The following is an 18,342-nucleotide window of genomic DNA, read 5'->3' as shown; positions in this document are numbered from 1 at the left end:
CCCATGAGATATTTTCACTTCATGAGGTGTCCTGTTCCAATATATAATTGACCTCCTTGGGTCACATGATCAAGGGTGCCAAAGATGATACCCAAACCATGGCTTTACCCATAAGATCCCATGCTTCTTATCTATGTTTTAAAAAAAAGAAATTAAAACCCTTTACACCAACCACTTCTTTGCTAGGTGCTTCATCAAGGTTTTCCCATTGACCCTCCTTCACCTTTACTTCCAAAATATTGAATAGTGCCACAGAATGAAATGTGTGCAAAGGTGTCTGTCCAAAGATATTGGATAGCTTCTTCTATAATTTATAATTTTTAATTGAAACTTAGTGATTACATAAGTATCTGAGAGTTCGGAGAAAGTAAATTCTACTCCCAAAGTATGTTTGGAACCCAAAGATCTCACTGTGATCCAGAGCCAGATTTTGAAATTTGCAAATAGATGTGGTTTGAGTTCCACCTTTGTGTTGCGTACCTGTGTGGCCCTAGATAAAATAGCGAGGAGATCAATTATTTTTAACTTTAATCTGCATGTTGTGTCATGTGAACATAGCCTTGAAGTATCTTCAAACCAAAGAACATCTTCCATGTTTTGCTTCATGCCTTAAGTTTTATTCGAAGGCAGAGAATATTATCATTATTTAGAGTATTTCTGGAATTTGAAGCAGTTAGGTCAGTCCTGTAAATGTCATGGAGACAGGGCTTTAACTGTCACTCAGTTTCCTTCCTTCCTCTTACTTAAAACTTTGTCATTCACCATCACCCACTACCTTCATGCCATATTCAATATTTAATATGCATCATAAATTTTTGGAAGAAGGACAAGATTCTGGCTATTTCAAAATTATTAATCCTTCCTTAATGGAGACAGTTTGAGAGTCTGTTTTCCACACTACAGACAAAGATTTTGACTGAGCATGCTGCTCAGACTTTAGCAAAACATAGAAATCATTCATCATAATGTTATATGTGTATTGTTATGGGTTGAATAATTTTGTGGTTAAAGCTTTACTTATAAGCAATGTATCTACATCTATATCTATATATATTCATGTGACATATGAATCTGCAATGTGAAACCCACAGATACCAATGGTCTACTGTAATTCCACTTATGTTATTTGACATTTGACTTTTCAGTATCAATATATTCCATACTCTGGAATTTTTCTAGTGTAGAGAAAAAGTCAATCATGAACTTGGGAAAATCTGTTCTATACACTTGTGGAAAAAATATTTTCTTAGCTTTCAACTTGCTTTCAAAAATAGTTGTTTTAATATCATAATTCATTATCCAGTATTCAATGATTATCCACTAAGAGAAAAACGGATCAAGATGGTGGTTACTAAGGCGCAGAGTCTTATTTTTTTTCTGTCAGGATTAATGTATGCACAACATCAAGCATGTGTCAAGTAGAAAAAGGACTGCAAGGATCAGTAGGTGTAGTAAGATTAGCATTTTCAATTGCTGTTCTTGACTTTGTAAAGGAGTCATTGCTTATCTGGATCCTTTACCTGACCCCAGGAAAAGCTGCTTCAGTTCAGTGTGTCAGTGGAAATATAGGGGAGTGGTCACACACGTTAGCTAATAAGTACTAGGTACTTATATCATTCTCACATAAGATACATGTGCATGACAAGGAAAAATCCTACAGACTATTACAACCTTAACTGACTTGTGGGAGAGAAAGAAGTCACGCCCCTTCTTTCCTTACATCCATTCTTCACCCAAGTTATAGTTTACTTACAATTAATAATGCATTGTTTCTCTCAGTTCTTGACATTGTCTTTTGGATGACTTACCTCTGGTATGAAGTAGTGGTGGTTTTTGTTATCCCTCTTTTGGCTGCCATTCTCCCCAAACTAAAGCTAAGTGGAACCTTCCAGTCCTCTTCTATTGGAAAAGAACTTGAACCAGTTGCAAAAGATACTGCGGGAAAGCAAAACCCTACTTGTTAAGGAATACGGCTTTTCATTTTTTGCCCATTGTTTTGTGGGTGGGACTTGTATCTATGTAGATGGGTCATTTTTTCTGAAAAAAAAAAAAAAAAAAAAAGATAGAAATGCCTCTGGCATGAACAGAAGCATAAGGGGCACTGAGAAACTGTGGAGTGGCTTTTGCACAGCAGAGGTAGACAAAGGTCATAACAAACTTGTCCTGGGCCATATGACTCAAAGTCCTGAAGATGTCAGTTGAATAAGAGCTCACCGACTAAGTTCTTCCTCATGAGTCATCCCTCACCCCCTCACCCTCCATTCATCGCCCCCCTTACTTTTCTCATTCCCTAGCTCCACTAAATCTACATTCCACCACTAGTTAGGCTTTTAAAAATGTTCATTTCTATAAGTGTTTAGAATTTGCAACAATTCAAAGCCCATCCCCAGCTACTTCCCACCCACGTGTCCCTAGAAATAGTACCATATTTCTGTAAATCAAAACTACTGTCTCTCTACATGTGTGCACATGTGAATGTGTGTGCATGCGTGAATGTGTTTGCATTTACATGAAAAAGACAATTTTTTAAAAAGGAACAAAAAGTAGAGAATTTTGCATTTTGGTGGTGTTTATGTTTTGTTTTGTTTTGTTTTTTGTATTTGCGCAGACCATTTTAGGATTTGCCGTCTCAACAAAACACTATTAAAACAAAGAATCTAGTAAAATATTTGTGCATGTTCTGCTAAACAATTCTAGCAATTTTATTAAGCAATACCTTTATTATTTTTGAATATTCTTAACAGACTGGAACAAAACATTTTTTTATTCAAAACAAAATATGCATACTGTACGCATGTCGCAGGGTTAAGTATGATGCAGAGATTAAAGTTTGTTTGAACAAAAACAAATGCCTGGGGGAATTTCATAGCTATAAAGTCAATAACTAAATTTTGTTCGCTAAGAGGACCTTTTCTATGGTTTTCCTTCATCTCCCAGCTACACAGCAAACATATCTGAAGTGCACTTCCCAAGTGTAGTTAGAGAATAGGAAGGAATGTAAAGTATTTTTTTTAATTATTTGTTTTGTTTGTTTGGTTTTTTAAAAACAGCCCTTATTAACTCTTCCTTCCACTGATTCTACTGTAAACTCATAAAAGCCTTTTTTTATATAAAGCAAATTCATAGACATTCAGCAGGTGAAATGTTCCCACAAAAAGAAAAAAGTACAAACAGAGCAATCAGATTTCTCCTCTTTTCTTCAACTATCTAGAGCATGTTAGAGTGATACAGTTTTTGCACTTGAATGAAAATGGCTAACCTATTCTTTTTTTAAAAAAAGTTATTTTTTGTGATAATGCAGAATTGCATACACTTTATACCTGGAATAATTTAAAACCATATGTTGGGGAAATACTGGAGTAAAATTGTGTATATTCTGTATACTGCAGGTGTTTGAGCATCTCTACTTTCTCCTTTGTCAACAATAAAGGAGGCAAAAGAAATCCAGATGTGTGTTCTTGGCCTCTTTGTCCCCATTACAAGGGCCAAAATGGGCTCCCAGGTTACTGCAACAGAACTGAAGTCACAGTGAAAGTCCACCTTCCGAAGGACTCTCTCTGCCTCTTCTCACCCTGATGCGAGGTGGCCACCCGGAGCCACCTGATCAGTGAGAAAGGACCAGGGCCTTGGGGAACGGGAGTGGGAGCGAAATAGTTCATGGTAATTTTCTTTGCTTTTATTTTGTTTTCAACATAAAAATGTGTTCAACTGTCTGATTCCACCTATCATGGGGAACACTTGTTTGTTCAGCTAACCCCCTTGTCTGCTCCGTTGTGGGTTTGTGCAACAGCGGCTCAGAGGCCCACCAGAGCGTGCACGCCCATTCACCATGGCCACACAGACAGAAGCAAGCGGATGTTGTCTGCTGAGGGGAGAGAGGAGGGCCAGGGGAGGAAAGGCCGGGGAGGGTGCAGGTTCCCAAGGCAGGAGGGAGAGTTAGGAAATTCTTTTTAATTTTTTGTCTTTTTTTTGTCTTTTTTTTCTTTTTTATGATTTTTTTTTGTTTGTTTGTTTTTTGCTATACCACAAAGTCATAGCAATCATTCCTCTAATAGAAACTGACAGGACATAGAGACAGAACTATCTGATGAACATACACAATGACTAGAAATATATATATATATATTAGAGAGAGAAAGACAGTGAAAAGACTTAGTTTACCTCTGAGAAAGCATCCCCCAAAATAAATCCTGTATTAACAAGTGCAAAAAACAAACAAACGAAATCAACCCAAACCAAAACCAAAGCAAATTAAACGTCCAAACATTAAAACACAGTGTATAAAATGGTGTGAGAAATAGAAGTCACTTGGCAGCCTTTCAGTCAATAAAAAGCTGTGTTTGTGTCCTTGTTTGGATTCAGGCCCATCTTTTTTAATGTTACCCTACAGGCCCTGCAAGAAGTGATTGGAGGGTAAAAGCACCCAGTCCCTGTGACATCTGACCAGTTGCACTTTCATGGTGGGCCAGGGCTGCTCTGGTGACACTTTGTGGTGACACTCTGTCCTTCCACTGTTACTCCTCATTGGCTGAGCTTTCTTCCAGCGTGTTGATGCCTCCAAAGCTCAGTGCTGTGGTGTTCTGTGCTGCTGAGGCTGTGAGCACTGTATGTAAGAGAATCAGTACCAGAACACACAGTTTGAGTCTGCTGTTGCACAGTCTTGTTGCTGAGGAAACTGTGAGCGACGTCCTGTGACAGGAGCCACTGTTGTCCACCGTTCCTTTGGATGGGTTGTTTTTTTGCTCCTGTCTCCTGACGTCACAGCATTCTGGTTCATCATTGGTTAGAAAGGTCTCGTAGAGCCCTGCAGGATGAAGACAGTGGACGGTTAACAGGAAAGGGAGACGTGGGAAGGAGCTCATAGTAGAGAGAAGCTGTTACGTCAGTGTTCTGATCCACTAAAATCATACAAGCAATGCAACACTTTGTAAAAGGAAGGAAGGTCAAGACAGTCTGGATAAATGGCCAACCATTCTCTCAAACCAGCACTTTTAAGTTGTGTTCTTTGTATATTCCTGGTGGTCATACCATGAAAGTTCTGGGTTGTGATGAATATAGAATGAAAGATGTTATTAGATCAAAATCAGAACCTGAGGTTCTGGATCAACTTGGTGACCAGGGACATGCCACCATCCTTTTTCTTTAACAGGAAAATGACTAACTAATGCAATTCCTAAAGTGACATCAACTAGTTGTGCTAAATGAAATAACTAACCAATCAAAATATCATAGCTATAGGAACCATGTTTCCTAATTGTTTCCTCTCTTGAACCTCACTATGTCTTCTATCCCCCTGTCTTGGGGGGCAGATAGAGAATGGGCATAACTATCTACACATCCAATGGGTGACCATTTCCTTTTGATTTATTTTCTAAATGTTTCTTTTATTCTTCCATATGCTATTCTATTGATGATTGCCTAATGGGACCAGTTGAGGCTTAAATGAAATAAATAATATAAATGTATCTTTCACCTGGACCACTACAGGAGGACACTCTCTGATCTTGATTTTCCCCACTTCCAAAAACTATCCTCCCTCAGCATTGCCTTTCAGTGAATACCTGTCCATCTCACACCCTCACTCTCGCACTCTTTCTCTCTTGTTTATTCCCTCCTGGAGAGCTTCTTCTCTTGCTCCCTTCCCCTTTTCCTTCTTCTTTTAAAATTACACATTGTTCTTATTTTACAATTGATAGATGGGTAGTTCCGAAACTTTCAAAGTGGTGAAAAGAGTAAAACAACTGGTGCCCTAGCCAGTGGCTCAGTTGGTTGGAGCATCATTCTATACATTAGAAAATGGTTGTGTGTTTGACTCCAAGTCAGGGCACACCTAGGTTGTGGGTTCCATCCCCAGGTAGGGTGCTTACGGGAGGCAACTGATCAATGTTTCTCTCACATCAACGTTTCTCTCTCTCTCTCTAAAATCAATAAAACATAACCTCAGGTGAGGATTAAAAAAAGAAAGAATAAAATAACTGGCTACTCATTACCTTTCAACATTGTTTCTTGCTATATTATACATATGGCATGTTTTATGTAGTTGCATAAGCCATTTTTTCACTGGACTGAAACATTGTCTCAAACTGATAGAATGAAGTTTCTACACAAATTTTATTATATTACACTCAAGCTTGAAAAACTGAAAAATAAGGATAGAGCAATTGGAAGGATTAAATTAGATTTTGAATGTAAAGTTCTTGGCTCAGTGCCTATCACATAAATATGCTTTAAAAATTGGCTACCATCCTATATATTAAAGAGGTAATATGCAAATTGACTGTCATGCCCCTACACAAGATGGCTGCCCCCATGTGGGCACAAGGTGGCCAGCAGGGGTGGGCAGTTGGGGCGATTAGGTCTGCAGGGGAGGGCAGTTGCGGGGGACCAGGCCTCCGGGGAGGACAGTTGGGGGCGACCAGGCCGGCAGGGGAGGGCAGTTGGGGGCAATCGGGCCAGCAGGGGAGCAGTTAGGCATCGATCAGGATGGCAGGGGAGTGGTTAGGAGGTGATCAGGCAGGCAGGCGAGCAGTTGGGAGCCAGCAGTCCCGGATTATGAGAGGCATGCCAACTGCCAGTTTAGGCCCGATCCCTGTGGGATAGGCAGTTGGACATCTCCCGAGGGGTCCCAGATTAGAGAGGGTGTAGGCTGGTCTGAGGGACACCCCCCCCCCCCCCCGTGCACAAATTTCATGCATCGGGCCTCTAGTTAATAATAATAGCAATTAATAGTGTCTCATGACGCCATATAAATAATAAATCTAAAATATCCTTTCCTCTCTCTCCAGACTCATCGCTCACTGTTCCAGCTATCCTGAACTCCTCCCGGTTCTTTTCAGAACACGTGGTACTTTCACTCAAATCTGTATCATTGTCCAAGCTGCTGGTATATTCTCCATCAACTCATATACCTATTCTCATTTTTTTCTTCAAGTTCAGCACACAGGAAATTCCCTGTGTGAAGCCTGGGCTGTGAATGCATTTTGTGTAACTTCAATAGAGCAATTATTATTAGTTCTTTTACTCTCAATTGCTCATTTTCATGTCAATTTCCTTACTCATCTGTCAACTTAAAAGCAAGAAGTATATATTTTCAGCTTTGCGTTCCCAATGGGTTGCAGAAGACCTGAGCAAAACAGATACTTGATGAGCATTTATTATATGAATAAACTCAATATATATTTATTTAATAAAAATAATCTATTAAATGATATATTATACACTGCAATCTTCAGTTTCTTTGAAATAAATGACCAATATATCCTTATAATGATGCTTACAATATTCATTTCTTCTTAGGCATTCAAAGGTAAACTTCACCTTCGCCTAGATAGAATATGGAAAAAAAGCTGAATTAATGACGTCTGCAGCTGCGACATTTTCATTGTATGATATTTTCTTATATCATATAACTACTGGTAAGACTAATCATTTATTGAAGTATAAATTTTCCAAAATTATATTCTATACAGAAAAGAGTTTACAGTTAAGATGATAAGAATAGAAATCTAAAGGTCATTTAGATCAATGTTTTAGAATGTTCATAGTCAGAAAATGTTTAATAATGTCACCCCAATAAGAAGGTCTTCCAAGTTAGCTCAATAGCTAGATTGCTAATTTACAATTATCAGTCAAGTCATTTCAGAAAAGATAAAGATGTTCATTCAAACAAATATATGTATTCCTCTTTTTGACTGACAAAGTGAATACTCTATTTCCCCTGTGCATCTTGTAATTTGAATTTTTATTCAGAGTTATACATGCATGTATTTTAACAACCAAATAATTCTGTAAGACTTCTTACAAAATAATAACCCCCCCCCCATCCTGAATTCTTTCTTCTTAGAGGCAATTGCCACTCTTTTAGCGTTTCTGTATTTAACACCATATTGTAAATAGCCTACTTTGTGTTTTCTTGAGTTTTCATTTTGTATGTGGGGATAAAACATTCATTATCCTGTTTCCTCCAGCTTATATGATCCCCACCATACCGCCACCATCCCCATTCCGCCCTGGTAGTGAGTTCAGTGTTCATTCCTTGCTTTATTAGGATGTTGTAAAAAAATGCTAATTTAGCCAAGGAGTAAACTTTAGTTTCCCATTATTAAACCAATGTTTTCCTAGAGTTAATATCTTACAGTTTTCTATGTACTTATTAATTCAATCCCAAATATTTTACCAGTTATTTCAATTGAGTCAGATGTTCTATCCGTTTTATCGTCCTGAAGAAATATATCCTGGAGCCAATTATCTGGACTGGTTGTTTTTTTAGGCCTGGTACATAGCTACCAGCCTGAAAACCCTAATGAAGCATCATTTTGGGATGTTTGCTACCTCTCTCCTCTGGACTCCCTATTTTCTGTATCCTCTGCCTCCTTTTTCAATTTGGACCATGTCATCTAGTATCTTCATATGGAAAAGCTCATGGGAGTAAATTTCTAAGATGCTGTATGCCTAAAAATGTGTTTATTTTGCTGCATATTTAACTGATTGTTTGGCAGAGTATGGGATTCTGGTTTAGAAAATTGTATCCTTCATATGTACTTGAGCATCACTCCCACATTAAGTTGTTGGACCTCTGGGACCTGTCCTTTCATTTTCTTATCTCCTCTCTCCTATTTGATATCACTTCTTCCCTTGCTCTGTATTCTAGAGGATTTGGTGAGCTTTATCCTGTAATAATTTTATTGAGTTTCTCTCTCTTTTTTTCTACCACATTTTAATTTCCATGGGCACTTTTATGTATTCTCAATGTTAGGTTTTATTTTTTAAGTGTTCTCATTTCATAGTTGCAATCTATTCTTTTATTGCTCTCAGATATTTGCAGCTATTTTATTTGTCATGTTTTATTTCCTCTCTGCATAGGCTCTGTTGTCTCCAAATCACTTTGTTGGTTTTTTGTTGTTGTTGTTGTTTGCCTCTTATTTTTTTACATGGGAAGTCTGCACATTCTAGATTGTCTGCTTACATGAAAAAGTGTTGGGATCTCGGCACCTAAAAAGGATTGTGAGCTGTGAGCTACACTGTAGGATGACCTGCCTCAACTGCTTTGATAGAGACCTTTTTTAAATGATTTCCTTAGGTTGTTTGGGTTACCCAGGAAATATCCAATATCTGTTCAGGAGTGCGTAAGCTGGGGAGCCAGTTTCCTGAGAGAGAGATGGGAGAAGGCACTGGGATGGGGTAGGGGCTGGGGGAGAATCTCAACCTTTGGTGTGTATGCTGCACTCACTTCATCCTCATTTTGGGCCCCTACCTTAACTCCTCCTGGGGTCACCCAGGACAATAATGTTCTGCAGTCATCTCTGAAAATATAGATCCCGTCCCACACACAAATATTCCAAGTCTTTCCTCTAAGGTGAGGAAGGGAGAATTGCTAGGTTGGAGAGGTGGGCACGGGCTATGGAGATGTAACAGCTTCTTAAACATATTTTGTTGCCTCCTCCAAACATCTTCCACTGTCAATTCTTGTGCCTGGAGGGAGTCTGGGAATTACAGATGTGTAGTCTATAAATCTGGTTTATGCTTGGTTTCCTCTCTGCTTCTTCCTGCCCTCAGCGAATCCTTGAGCACGCATCTATGTTCTTTCTTGTGTCTAAGAGGTTTTTGGTTACTGTCTACTATCTGTTCTTCTATTCTTTTGGATTTATGCCTCAAAACAATTTCTTTTCTTTAGGGTTTGCCTAGAAAATGGTACTGCTTTTTTCTCTATATCATTCTGTTCTGTCTTGAACTCTGACAGATGTCTGCTTCTCTGTTAGATACATTTATGAATAAACAGGACATACAGCCTGCTAAGTCCAGTGTTTCTTGCTTTATGTGATGGACGGTGGGGTGCATCACCCAGAGGTCCCCCAGGACATGGCCACTTACCCTTCCATCTGGGAATGCTGTAGGCAATTAGATCCCGCCTCAGTGTCTCCCCAGAAACCACCCGTGGATGAGCCTTACCTAAAGTTTCTGGGACCCTGGGCAGCTGCCTTTGAGAATGAGGGAATCTGTGAAGGGCCATCCCAGCCTCAGATCTTTTCCCTCTTCTGAAACGTCCTTCCCTGACTTCCTCACAGAACAGTATAGTTCCCAGTGTCCATCCCAGTAAAAGACATGCTTCCCGGGGAAGCCTACCTATAGTGGCTAACTCTTCTCATCACTCAAAGGAACTATAAGAACATATTTCCAAATGAAAATAATTTCTTAAACTATAATCACATTGCACAAATATCTAACTGATTAGGGTTAGAAAAGAAAAGCACATTTTCAGCTCATGAAATGTTGTTCTGATATAATATTTTGCTTACAAAATGTTCTATTTGCAATATATAATGAATCATTACCTGCTATTTGTCATTGAATGAGAATAATTATAGAAATTATTGCTCAATCTTATAATACCAACCTTGTGGAGTTTTTTTGAGGATTAAATAATACATATAAATTATTTAGAATAGTACCTGGAGGATAGTAAAGTATCACATAATATTTTAATTATTCCCATTATAAATTAGGAAGGTGGTTAAAATACATATAATTAAATTTCTTTTGCTGATTTTAATTACTCTAACCCACTCACAGAAACACCTTATTTTTTACCACTCAACACAATTACTCTATTCTACTATAGTCATTATAAATATAAGTTAAGTACAAGGAAGTCAAATATTTTCAGGAAATCCTTAGAATAAACACATGATATTATTTAAATGTAATCCTTCATTATCCCAGCAATTTACCTTTTATCATCTTTAAATCCAAGGAGTTATGACACTAATTTTTCAAATATTTGAACTAGTAGCATACTTTAATATATTTTTGAATCCAAAGTTTAGAAAACAGTGAAGTAAAAAGAGGAGGAAAATCACTCCAAATATGAATTTGTTAGGATTAAAAAAAAAAAAAAAAGAAAGAAACAATTGGAATTTATTTTCACCATTTAAAAGGATAATACAAACATACATATACACATGCATACTATTTGCATATCATATATAGATTTTGAATTATTGATTTTTTATATGGGGACAAACTGTAATCTAGTTTCATCCTTTTGCAAATGCCTTTCCAGTTTTCCCTGCACCATTTATTGAAGAGGCTTTATTTTTTCCACTGTATATTTTTGGCTCCTTTGTGAAAATGTATTTGCACATATACACTTGGTTTTATTTCTGGACTCTCGATTCTGTTTCATTGGTCTGTGTGTCTGTTTTTCTGCCAATACCTTGTTGTTTTGATTGTCGTAGCTCTGTAGTATAATTTGAAGTCAGGTAGAGTGGTAACTTCGGCTTCTTTTTTCTCAGGATTGTTTTGTCCATTTGGGATCTTTTGTGGTTCCACAAAAATCTGATGATTTTTTTGTTCTATTTAATTAAAAATGACATTGGGACTTTGATGGAGATTGCATAAAATCTGTATATTGCTTTCGATACTATGGCCATTTTAACTATGTTGGTTTTTCCAATCCAGAAGTATGAGATATCATTGCATTTTGTGGTGTATTTTTCAATCTCTTTTAATAATGCTTTGTCATTTTCAGTATATAGGTCCTTCATTTTTTTTTGTTAAGCTTATTCCTAAGGTATTTTATTCTTTCTGTTGCCACTGCAAAATGAATTTTTCATTTCTTTTTCTCAAGTTTTATTGTTTTAATCTTTATTGGTCTCTTTATACTTTTCTATCATGTTTTTAATCAATTTACATTTATTTTGGATTTGTAGTGGTTGGTCTTGCTTTCAGCAGATAATAACATTTCCAAACGTTTAAAAAAGCTTATCATTTCCTTGTTTTCCATCATATACTGTGTGAGCATATTTAGATTCATATTTTCATAATTTGTTAAATGTACGTTATTAATTTTATTAGAACTTATATTTTTAAAAATTACATCCATTTGAACCTATATGTACCTAATTATCAGGATTATTGATAAGGAAATTAAAAATGTACTTCCTTCAACTCCTTATCCCACAACCTCTTTTGGCTATCATCAGATGTTTTATGCTTATTTACTAGAGGCCCGGTGCATGAAATTTGTGCACGGGGGCAGGGGGCGGTCCCTCAGCCCAGCTTGCATCCTCTCCAATCTGGGACTGCTGGCTCCCAACCGCTCGCCTGCCTGCCTGCCTGATTGCCCCTACCTGCTTCTGCCTGCCAGCCTGATCACTCCCTAACCACTCCCCTGCCAACCTGATAGATGCCTAACTGTCCTCCTCTGCAGGCCTGGTCACCTTCAAATGCCCTCCCTTGCCAGCCTGGTTGCCCCTAACTGCCATCCCATGCTGGCCCAATTGCCCCTAACTGCCTTCCCCTGTTGGCCTGATCACCCCCAACTGCTCTTCCTTGCTGGCTCAGTCACCCCTAACTACCTTCCCCTGCTGGCCTGTTTGCCCGCAACTGCCCTCCCCTGCAGGCCTGGTCACCCCCAACTGACCTCCCCTGCAGGCCTGTTCGCCCCCAACTGCCCTCCCCTGCAGGCCTGTTTGCCCCCAACTGCCCTCCCCTGCAGGCCTGGTCCCTCCCAACTGCCCTCCCCTGCAGGCCTGGTCCCTCCCAACTGCCCTCCCCTGCCAGCCATCTTGTGTCCACATGGGGGCAGCCATCTTGTGTGTGTGGGTGATGGTCAATTTGCATATTACTCTTTTATTAGATAGGATTGTCAAATTACTATCATTTTATGTCTTCCAGTGATTATTAAAATATTTGCATATTGTTTTATACTTATCTCAATTCAGGGATTATTTAGTTGCAATTAACAGAAACCCACTGGAGCTAAGTTATGTGAACATAACATAACAAAACAACAAAAAACACGTGGTGGGAAGAATATTAGAAAAATTCCAGCCTATTTATTGAAATACAAGACCAACAGCATGCCAGGCAATTAAAGAACAGCATTATAGAATAACATGGAATTGGGTGTGCTTCACCTGAGTGGCAAACATAGCACTGTAATTAATCTGTTGCCTGCTGCACACCTCCCAGCCCCTTGCAGGCAAATCTTTGCTTTTTCATGTACATGTGCATACATGACTTTATTGCTTTTCTCTCTTGGTCAGGATTGCTGGGTTCCAAGGACACATTTCTAGGGAAGCAGATCTACTTGATTTATTTTTCTTGTCCAACCAGATGCCCTCAAGAGAGATTCCCATATAGCAAACAAAGCTGCAAATATTTCTCTTTGAAAGAAAAGTGTGACCTCAGTATTTTTCTTCCTAGTCAAATGTGATATTTTCCCCCTTGCAATTTGCAGGATATTTTCTTCATTTTCAAAATTTAAGAATGTTTTTAATTTGATATAATTTCCTTAATTTTGGCAGAATGAGGAGAACCACCTTTATCTGTCAATAAGAGATATTTCCTCATATATCTTTGATTCTTCCTTTCTTCAGTTTCATGTTTTGTATGTTTTCAATTTATCACATCCCCTGTCACCATTTTTATATTCATCTCCACCTTGAACTTTGCCTTTGCATTCTTCAAGTTTATCTGCCACTTTGCTTTTCCAACTTCTCTATGGTTGATATTGTACATGTATACAGATTTGCAGTTTTTGTTTTCCTGAAATATTTTATTTAATCTAAATCCATTATTATGTTTTCCTACTTCCCAGCCAAATTCCCATTCATTCTTCTCTCCATGTTTTAAAAGGTCCTCATATACTGAATTTTACTGAGAGGATACAATGATAAATTTATCCTTGTAGTAACTTTTTTCAAGTGTATGCTATTCTGCCTCTCAAAATCTGTCTCCCTTTTTTTTATGTACAGTATATTTTATTAGGTTCCATGTTTCATTTATGTGTGTTAAAGGCTGAATCAAGTCCCCCAAAAGGATTGTTAAAAACCTAAGTCCTAGTACCACAGAAGGTGACCTTATTTGGAAATAGTCTTAAATGTCTTAATCAAGTTAAGTTGAGGTAATTTTGGGGCCATAATCCAATATGACCTTTGGATGTCTTTTGTTTTTGCTTCTTGTTTGTTTGTTTTTATGTTGGGAATGATTACCTTCATAGTTCTAAACAATATATTCATGCAACTATTTCTTATTCCAGTGATTTTTAGATCAAGGCTAATTATTCTCAACTGAAATAGCTGAGTAAATTCATGTCACTATAATTCTGTTTTACCCTATTAATCCCCAAAGTTGGCCAGTTATTGCTTTTGTTCTAAAACCACATTTACATTTTCCTGGGTTTTTTTGTTCTATATGTTAAATTTAAAAATTGAAAGTAAAAAAAATTAAAGTCCTTAGAGTTAATTTAATCCCATTTAATTACAATGTTATTCAAAGTATTTTAAATACAGGCATGGGGAAAAGTAGGTTTACAGCTGTTTGTATGGAAAATAAACACTGGTTAATAAGTAACAACAGAAGAATAGAAACTGTTTCACATACTCACAACCAAAAACCTACTTTTACCCACACCTGTATTAGGCAAAATAGATGATCACTTTTTATACTTACCAGTTCATAAAATTTATGAAAATGTTGGTAGCTTTATATTTGAATTGTCTTCTATTTTTCAAGTAATCAGAAAAAATATTATACTTTCATCCTTATATCACTAAGTTATCCAGGTTATAATTATACCAATGTTGTAATATGAACTGATTACTTTTGTTGCACAGATATCCTAATATATAAAAAGCTAGGGGCTGTCGTGACCTAAACAACCAGATGGACAACCAAACAGCAGGCTGCTGGCAGGAGGGCCCCGGCCAGGGCACGGTGAAACTCTGGGCCTCACACAATCAGGGGCGTGGCCAGCCTTCAAACTGGACCCTGATAGGAGGGAGGAGGGAGCCCCATTCCTCACAGAATCAGCCATTGGACAGCTTGCTGTCAGCAGCCTGCCAGCCAGGAATCCCATTCACCTGCACCCAGGACCCTGACAGGAGGGAGGAGGGAACCCCATTCCTTGCAGAAGGAGAGGTTGTTCTGATTCCAAGAATTGATTTGTCCCTATCTGACACTGGCCTCCCATTTAAATTAATTTGAAGATAGTTTCCCGTGATGCCAGCATTTGCGATGACTATTAATAAATCACAAGAACAAACTCTAAACAGAGTAAGAATATTCCTACCTGAACCTGTTTTCACACATGGTCAGTTATATGTTGCTTTCTCTCAAGTTCGAAGAGCATGTGATGTTAAAGTTAAAGTTGTAAATACTTCATCACAAGGGAAATTAGTCAAGCACTCTGAAAGTGTTTTCACTCTTAATGTGGTATACAGGGAGATATTAGAATAAGTTTAATCAATTTATCAGTCATTGTTTGTATCAGTGTTGTTTTTATATCATGTTTTTGTTGTTTTTATATCATGTCTTTGTTGTTGTTATATCTTGTGATTGTCTATTTATTAATAAATTTATATATTATTTTCATATACATTTTACTAATTTTCTTTCATCTCTGACACTTCTATTATAGAGAAAGGGCAAATAGCAATATTAAAATATTTCTTCTAATTAAATTTTCATAACATTTATGAAAATGTTGGTAGCTTTATATTTGAATTGTGCATGAATTTCATGCACCGGGCCACTAGTTATCTTATAATATATTGTTACTGTATCATCAACATGAAGACTATATTATCCTCTTTCTTCAGTTACTTTTTTGTTCTACAGTAAAACTTCAGTTTTTTCAGATGTGATATATGGAAGGTAAACTTTCAAAGTATATATATTTAATTTCAACAAACTTTATTCTTTTTGAAAGATATTTCTCCTCCGCATCACATCCTACATTCATAATCTTTTTCTTCTAATAACGTTGGCAACACAACTTCACTGTGGCTTAGTATCCAGTGTTGTGTGTGAAATTCCTATTGATGTTGTAAGAAATTACTACCAATTTAGCAGCTTAAAACAACATGAAATTATTTAATCACCGTTCTGTATACCAAAAGTTAGAAGGGTTGACTGGTTTCTCTGCTCTGTGTTCAGAAGAACAAAATCAAGATGTTGGCAGGGCTGAGTTCTTTTCTAGAGCTTATAAGGAAGATTTGCTTCAAAGCTCAGTTTGTTAGCAGAATTTGGTTCTCTGTGTGTGTAGGACTGAGGTTCTGATTTCCTTGCATGCTGTTGGCTGGGTTTGTTCTCACTTCTAGAACTCGTCTGTCCCCACTCCTTAGATATGGGCCCTTTCTCTACCTTCAAAGGCAGTAATGGCACATGGAATCTTCCTCATTCTTCCAGTCTCTCCAAACTCTCCTCCTGCCATATCTTTCCTGTCTCTTATATGGTGTCTCTCTGATTAACTCGTCTACATTCTGTTTTTTCAGGGCCCATACATTTAGATTGGGCCAAGGTAGATAATCCAAGATAATTTCCCCATCTCGAGGTCTATAATCTTAATCATATCTACAAAAGCCCCTTTTGCTATGTAATACATTCACCAGTTCTGGGGATTAGGCGAGGGCAGTGATGGAGAACCTATGACACCCGTGTCAGAGGTGACACGTGAACTCATTTTTTTGGTTGATTTTTCTTTGTTAAATGGCATTTAAATATATAAAATAAATATCAAAAATAGAAGTCTTTGTTTTACTATGGTTGAAAATATCAAAAAATTTCTATATGTGACACGGCACCAAAGTTATGGTTTTTCAAAATGCTGACACGCCGAGCTCAAAAGGTTCGCCATCACTGGGCTAGAGCCATCTTTTGCAGGGGGCATTATTCAGTCCCTCTGGCCCCCAAAGATTCACATTCATGCCACATCCAAAACACATTCACCCCATCCCAGGTCCCCAAAGGCTCCACCCAATGCAGCATCAATTCAAAGTGCAGAAATCTCTGAATCTCATCAGTTTTAAATCCCCCAAATCTCATGATCTAAATCATCTAAATTAGGCATGGATGTGATCTGGGCATAATCCATCCAGGGATAAAATTTCTTTCCATCTGTGAAACTAGAAAGCAAGTTATGTTCCCAACATACAGTGGTGAGACAGGTGTAAACTAATATTTACAGATATTCTGCTTCAAAAAGGGAGAAAAATGGAAGAAAAAATGGGCCCAAATCAAATTTGAAATCCACCTGCACTAACTCCACTAGGTTTCCAGACCTGGGAAAAATTTTCTGTGGTTCTCATCTCCGCCCTCTGGGCTCCAAGCTTTGCCCCTCTGATTTACCCTACTTTTTTTTTTTTTTTTTTTTTTTTTTTTTTTTATGAACAGTAGTATATGTTTGCAGCTGAGTAGTTTCATCAGCATGTTTCTTGACAGATCATTTGGGAGGAAGACGTCCAACAGCCAGCATTTCTTCATTTCACCCCGTCTCTGTCCCTTTCAGTCCAAGCTGGCAGTATTGTTGCTGGTTTAAAATTCTCAACAACTTTGTGAGAATCTTATCTATGTCACAGGGATTCACTCCATTAGATAAGAAGCTCCTCCACGGATCTTTCCTAGATAATAGTTTCTCTATTTTTGGCTATTGCTCAGGTGGCTGAGGGGATCTTTAATCTCCTCGGAAGCCTTTTGTGTAACTGAACACTCTGACCTTGCAAGCTTTCCGAGGTGTCAGAATGGTTGTACAGCCACACCCTCGAGTGTTTTGTTTTGTTTTCTCTAGAACGTGCTTTCCTGGCAGCAATGTTTCAAATCTCTCGCTCTCTTGGTAGACTGTAAATTTTCCAAATCATGAAATCATGGATTCTCATTGTTTCAATTTTCTGAATTTATCTCCCTCTTTTTGTGTTTTAGTATAGGCAGTAAGAAGAAACCAGGTAACACCTTAAACATTTCGCTGGGAAATCCCCTCAGCTTATAGAGCCAACTTCACCACTTAACCACTTCTGCTTTCCATGTAACTGCAGGACACAATCCTGCTAAGCTTTCTCATACTATATATCATGTTTCCAATTTCTATGAACACATTTCTCATTTCTTTCTGAGCCCTTAGCCACAGCCTCTACAATCCCTATTTCTACTAGCATCCTATGCAAGGTAATCTGGGCTTTTTCTATCACGCTCTCAAAATTCTTCCATCTTCCCCCACTGCCTACTAGCCCAGCACTTCTATATTACTAGACAATTGTCACAGCAGCACTCAACTTCTAGTACCAAAATCTATATCCATTTTCTTAAGCTGCTGTAAAAAATTGTCACAGATACAGTAGCTTAAAATGGCATCCATTTATTATCTCACAGTTCTGTAGGTCAGAAGCCTGGGTTGGTTCGATTGGTTTCTCTACTCTGTGTCCTGAGGCTGAAATGAGGCTAGTGGCCTTGATTATTAAAGCTGATAATGAATAACAGCATACAGTTTCATGTGATTGTGGAAGTGAGATTTCTGTTTTCTTGCTGGCTGTTAACCGGAGATTCTTAGCTTCTAGAGCAGGGGTG

At 37.9% G+C, this 18,342-nt stretch overlaps 1 protein-coding gene across 2 annotated transcripts in view; it reads right to left on the bottom strand.

Moving 5' to 3' along the window:
• Positions 1-2,484: 2,484 nt before the first annotated feature.
• The window catches only part of NALF1 (NALCN channel auxiliary factor 1), a 586,143-nt gene continuing 570,285 nt past the window's right edge, over positions 2,485-18,342 (bottom strand). Inside the window, exons 3-4 of one of the 2 annotated variants that reach the window (XM_070408613.1) lie at positions 7,278-7,323; positions 4,718-4,804 (exon numbers count right to left, since the gene is read on the bottom strand). In XM_070408613.1, coding sequence (XP_070264714.1) covers positions 7,301-7,323 — 23 coding nt within the window. In that variant the 3' untranslated portion in view covers positions 4,718-4,804; positions 7,278-7,300. Of the gene's footprint in view, positions 4,805-7,277; positions 7,324-18,342 lie in introns of both variants that reach the window. The other variant, XM_070408612.1, reaches the window with a different exon arrangement.

The sequence above is a fragment of the Myotis yumanensis genome, unplaced genomic scaffold, assembly GCF_028538775.1.
Source record: "Myotis yumanensis isolate MYYU_CA2020_CCGP unplaced genomic scaffold, mMyoYum1.0.hap1 SCAF_3, whole genome shotgun sequence".
In the NCBI taxonomy this organism is placed as follows: domain Eukaryota; kingdom Metazoa; phylum Chordata; class Mammalia; order Chiroptera; family Vespertilionidae; genus Myotis; species Myotis yumanensis.
This window is presented reverse-complemented; position numbering and strand designations above follow the sequence as displayed.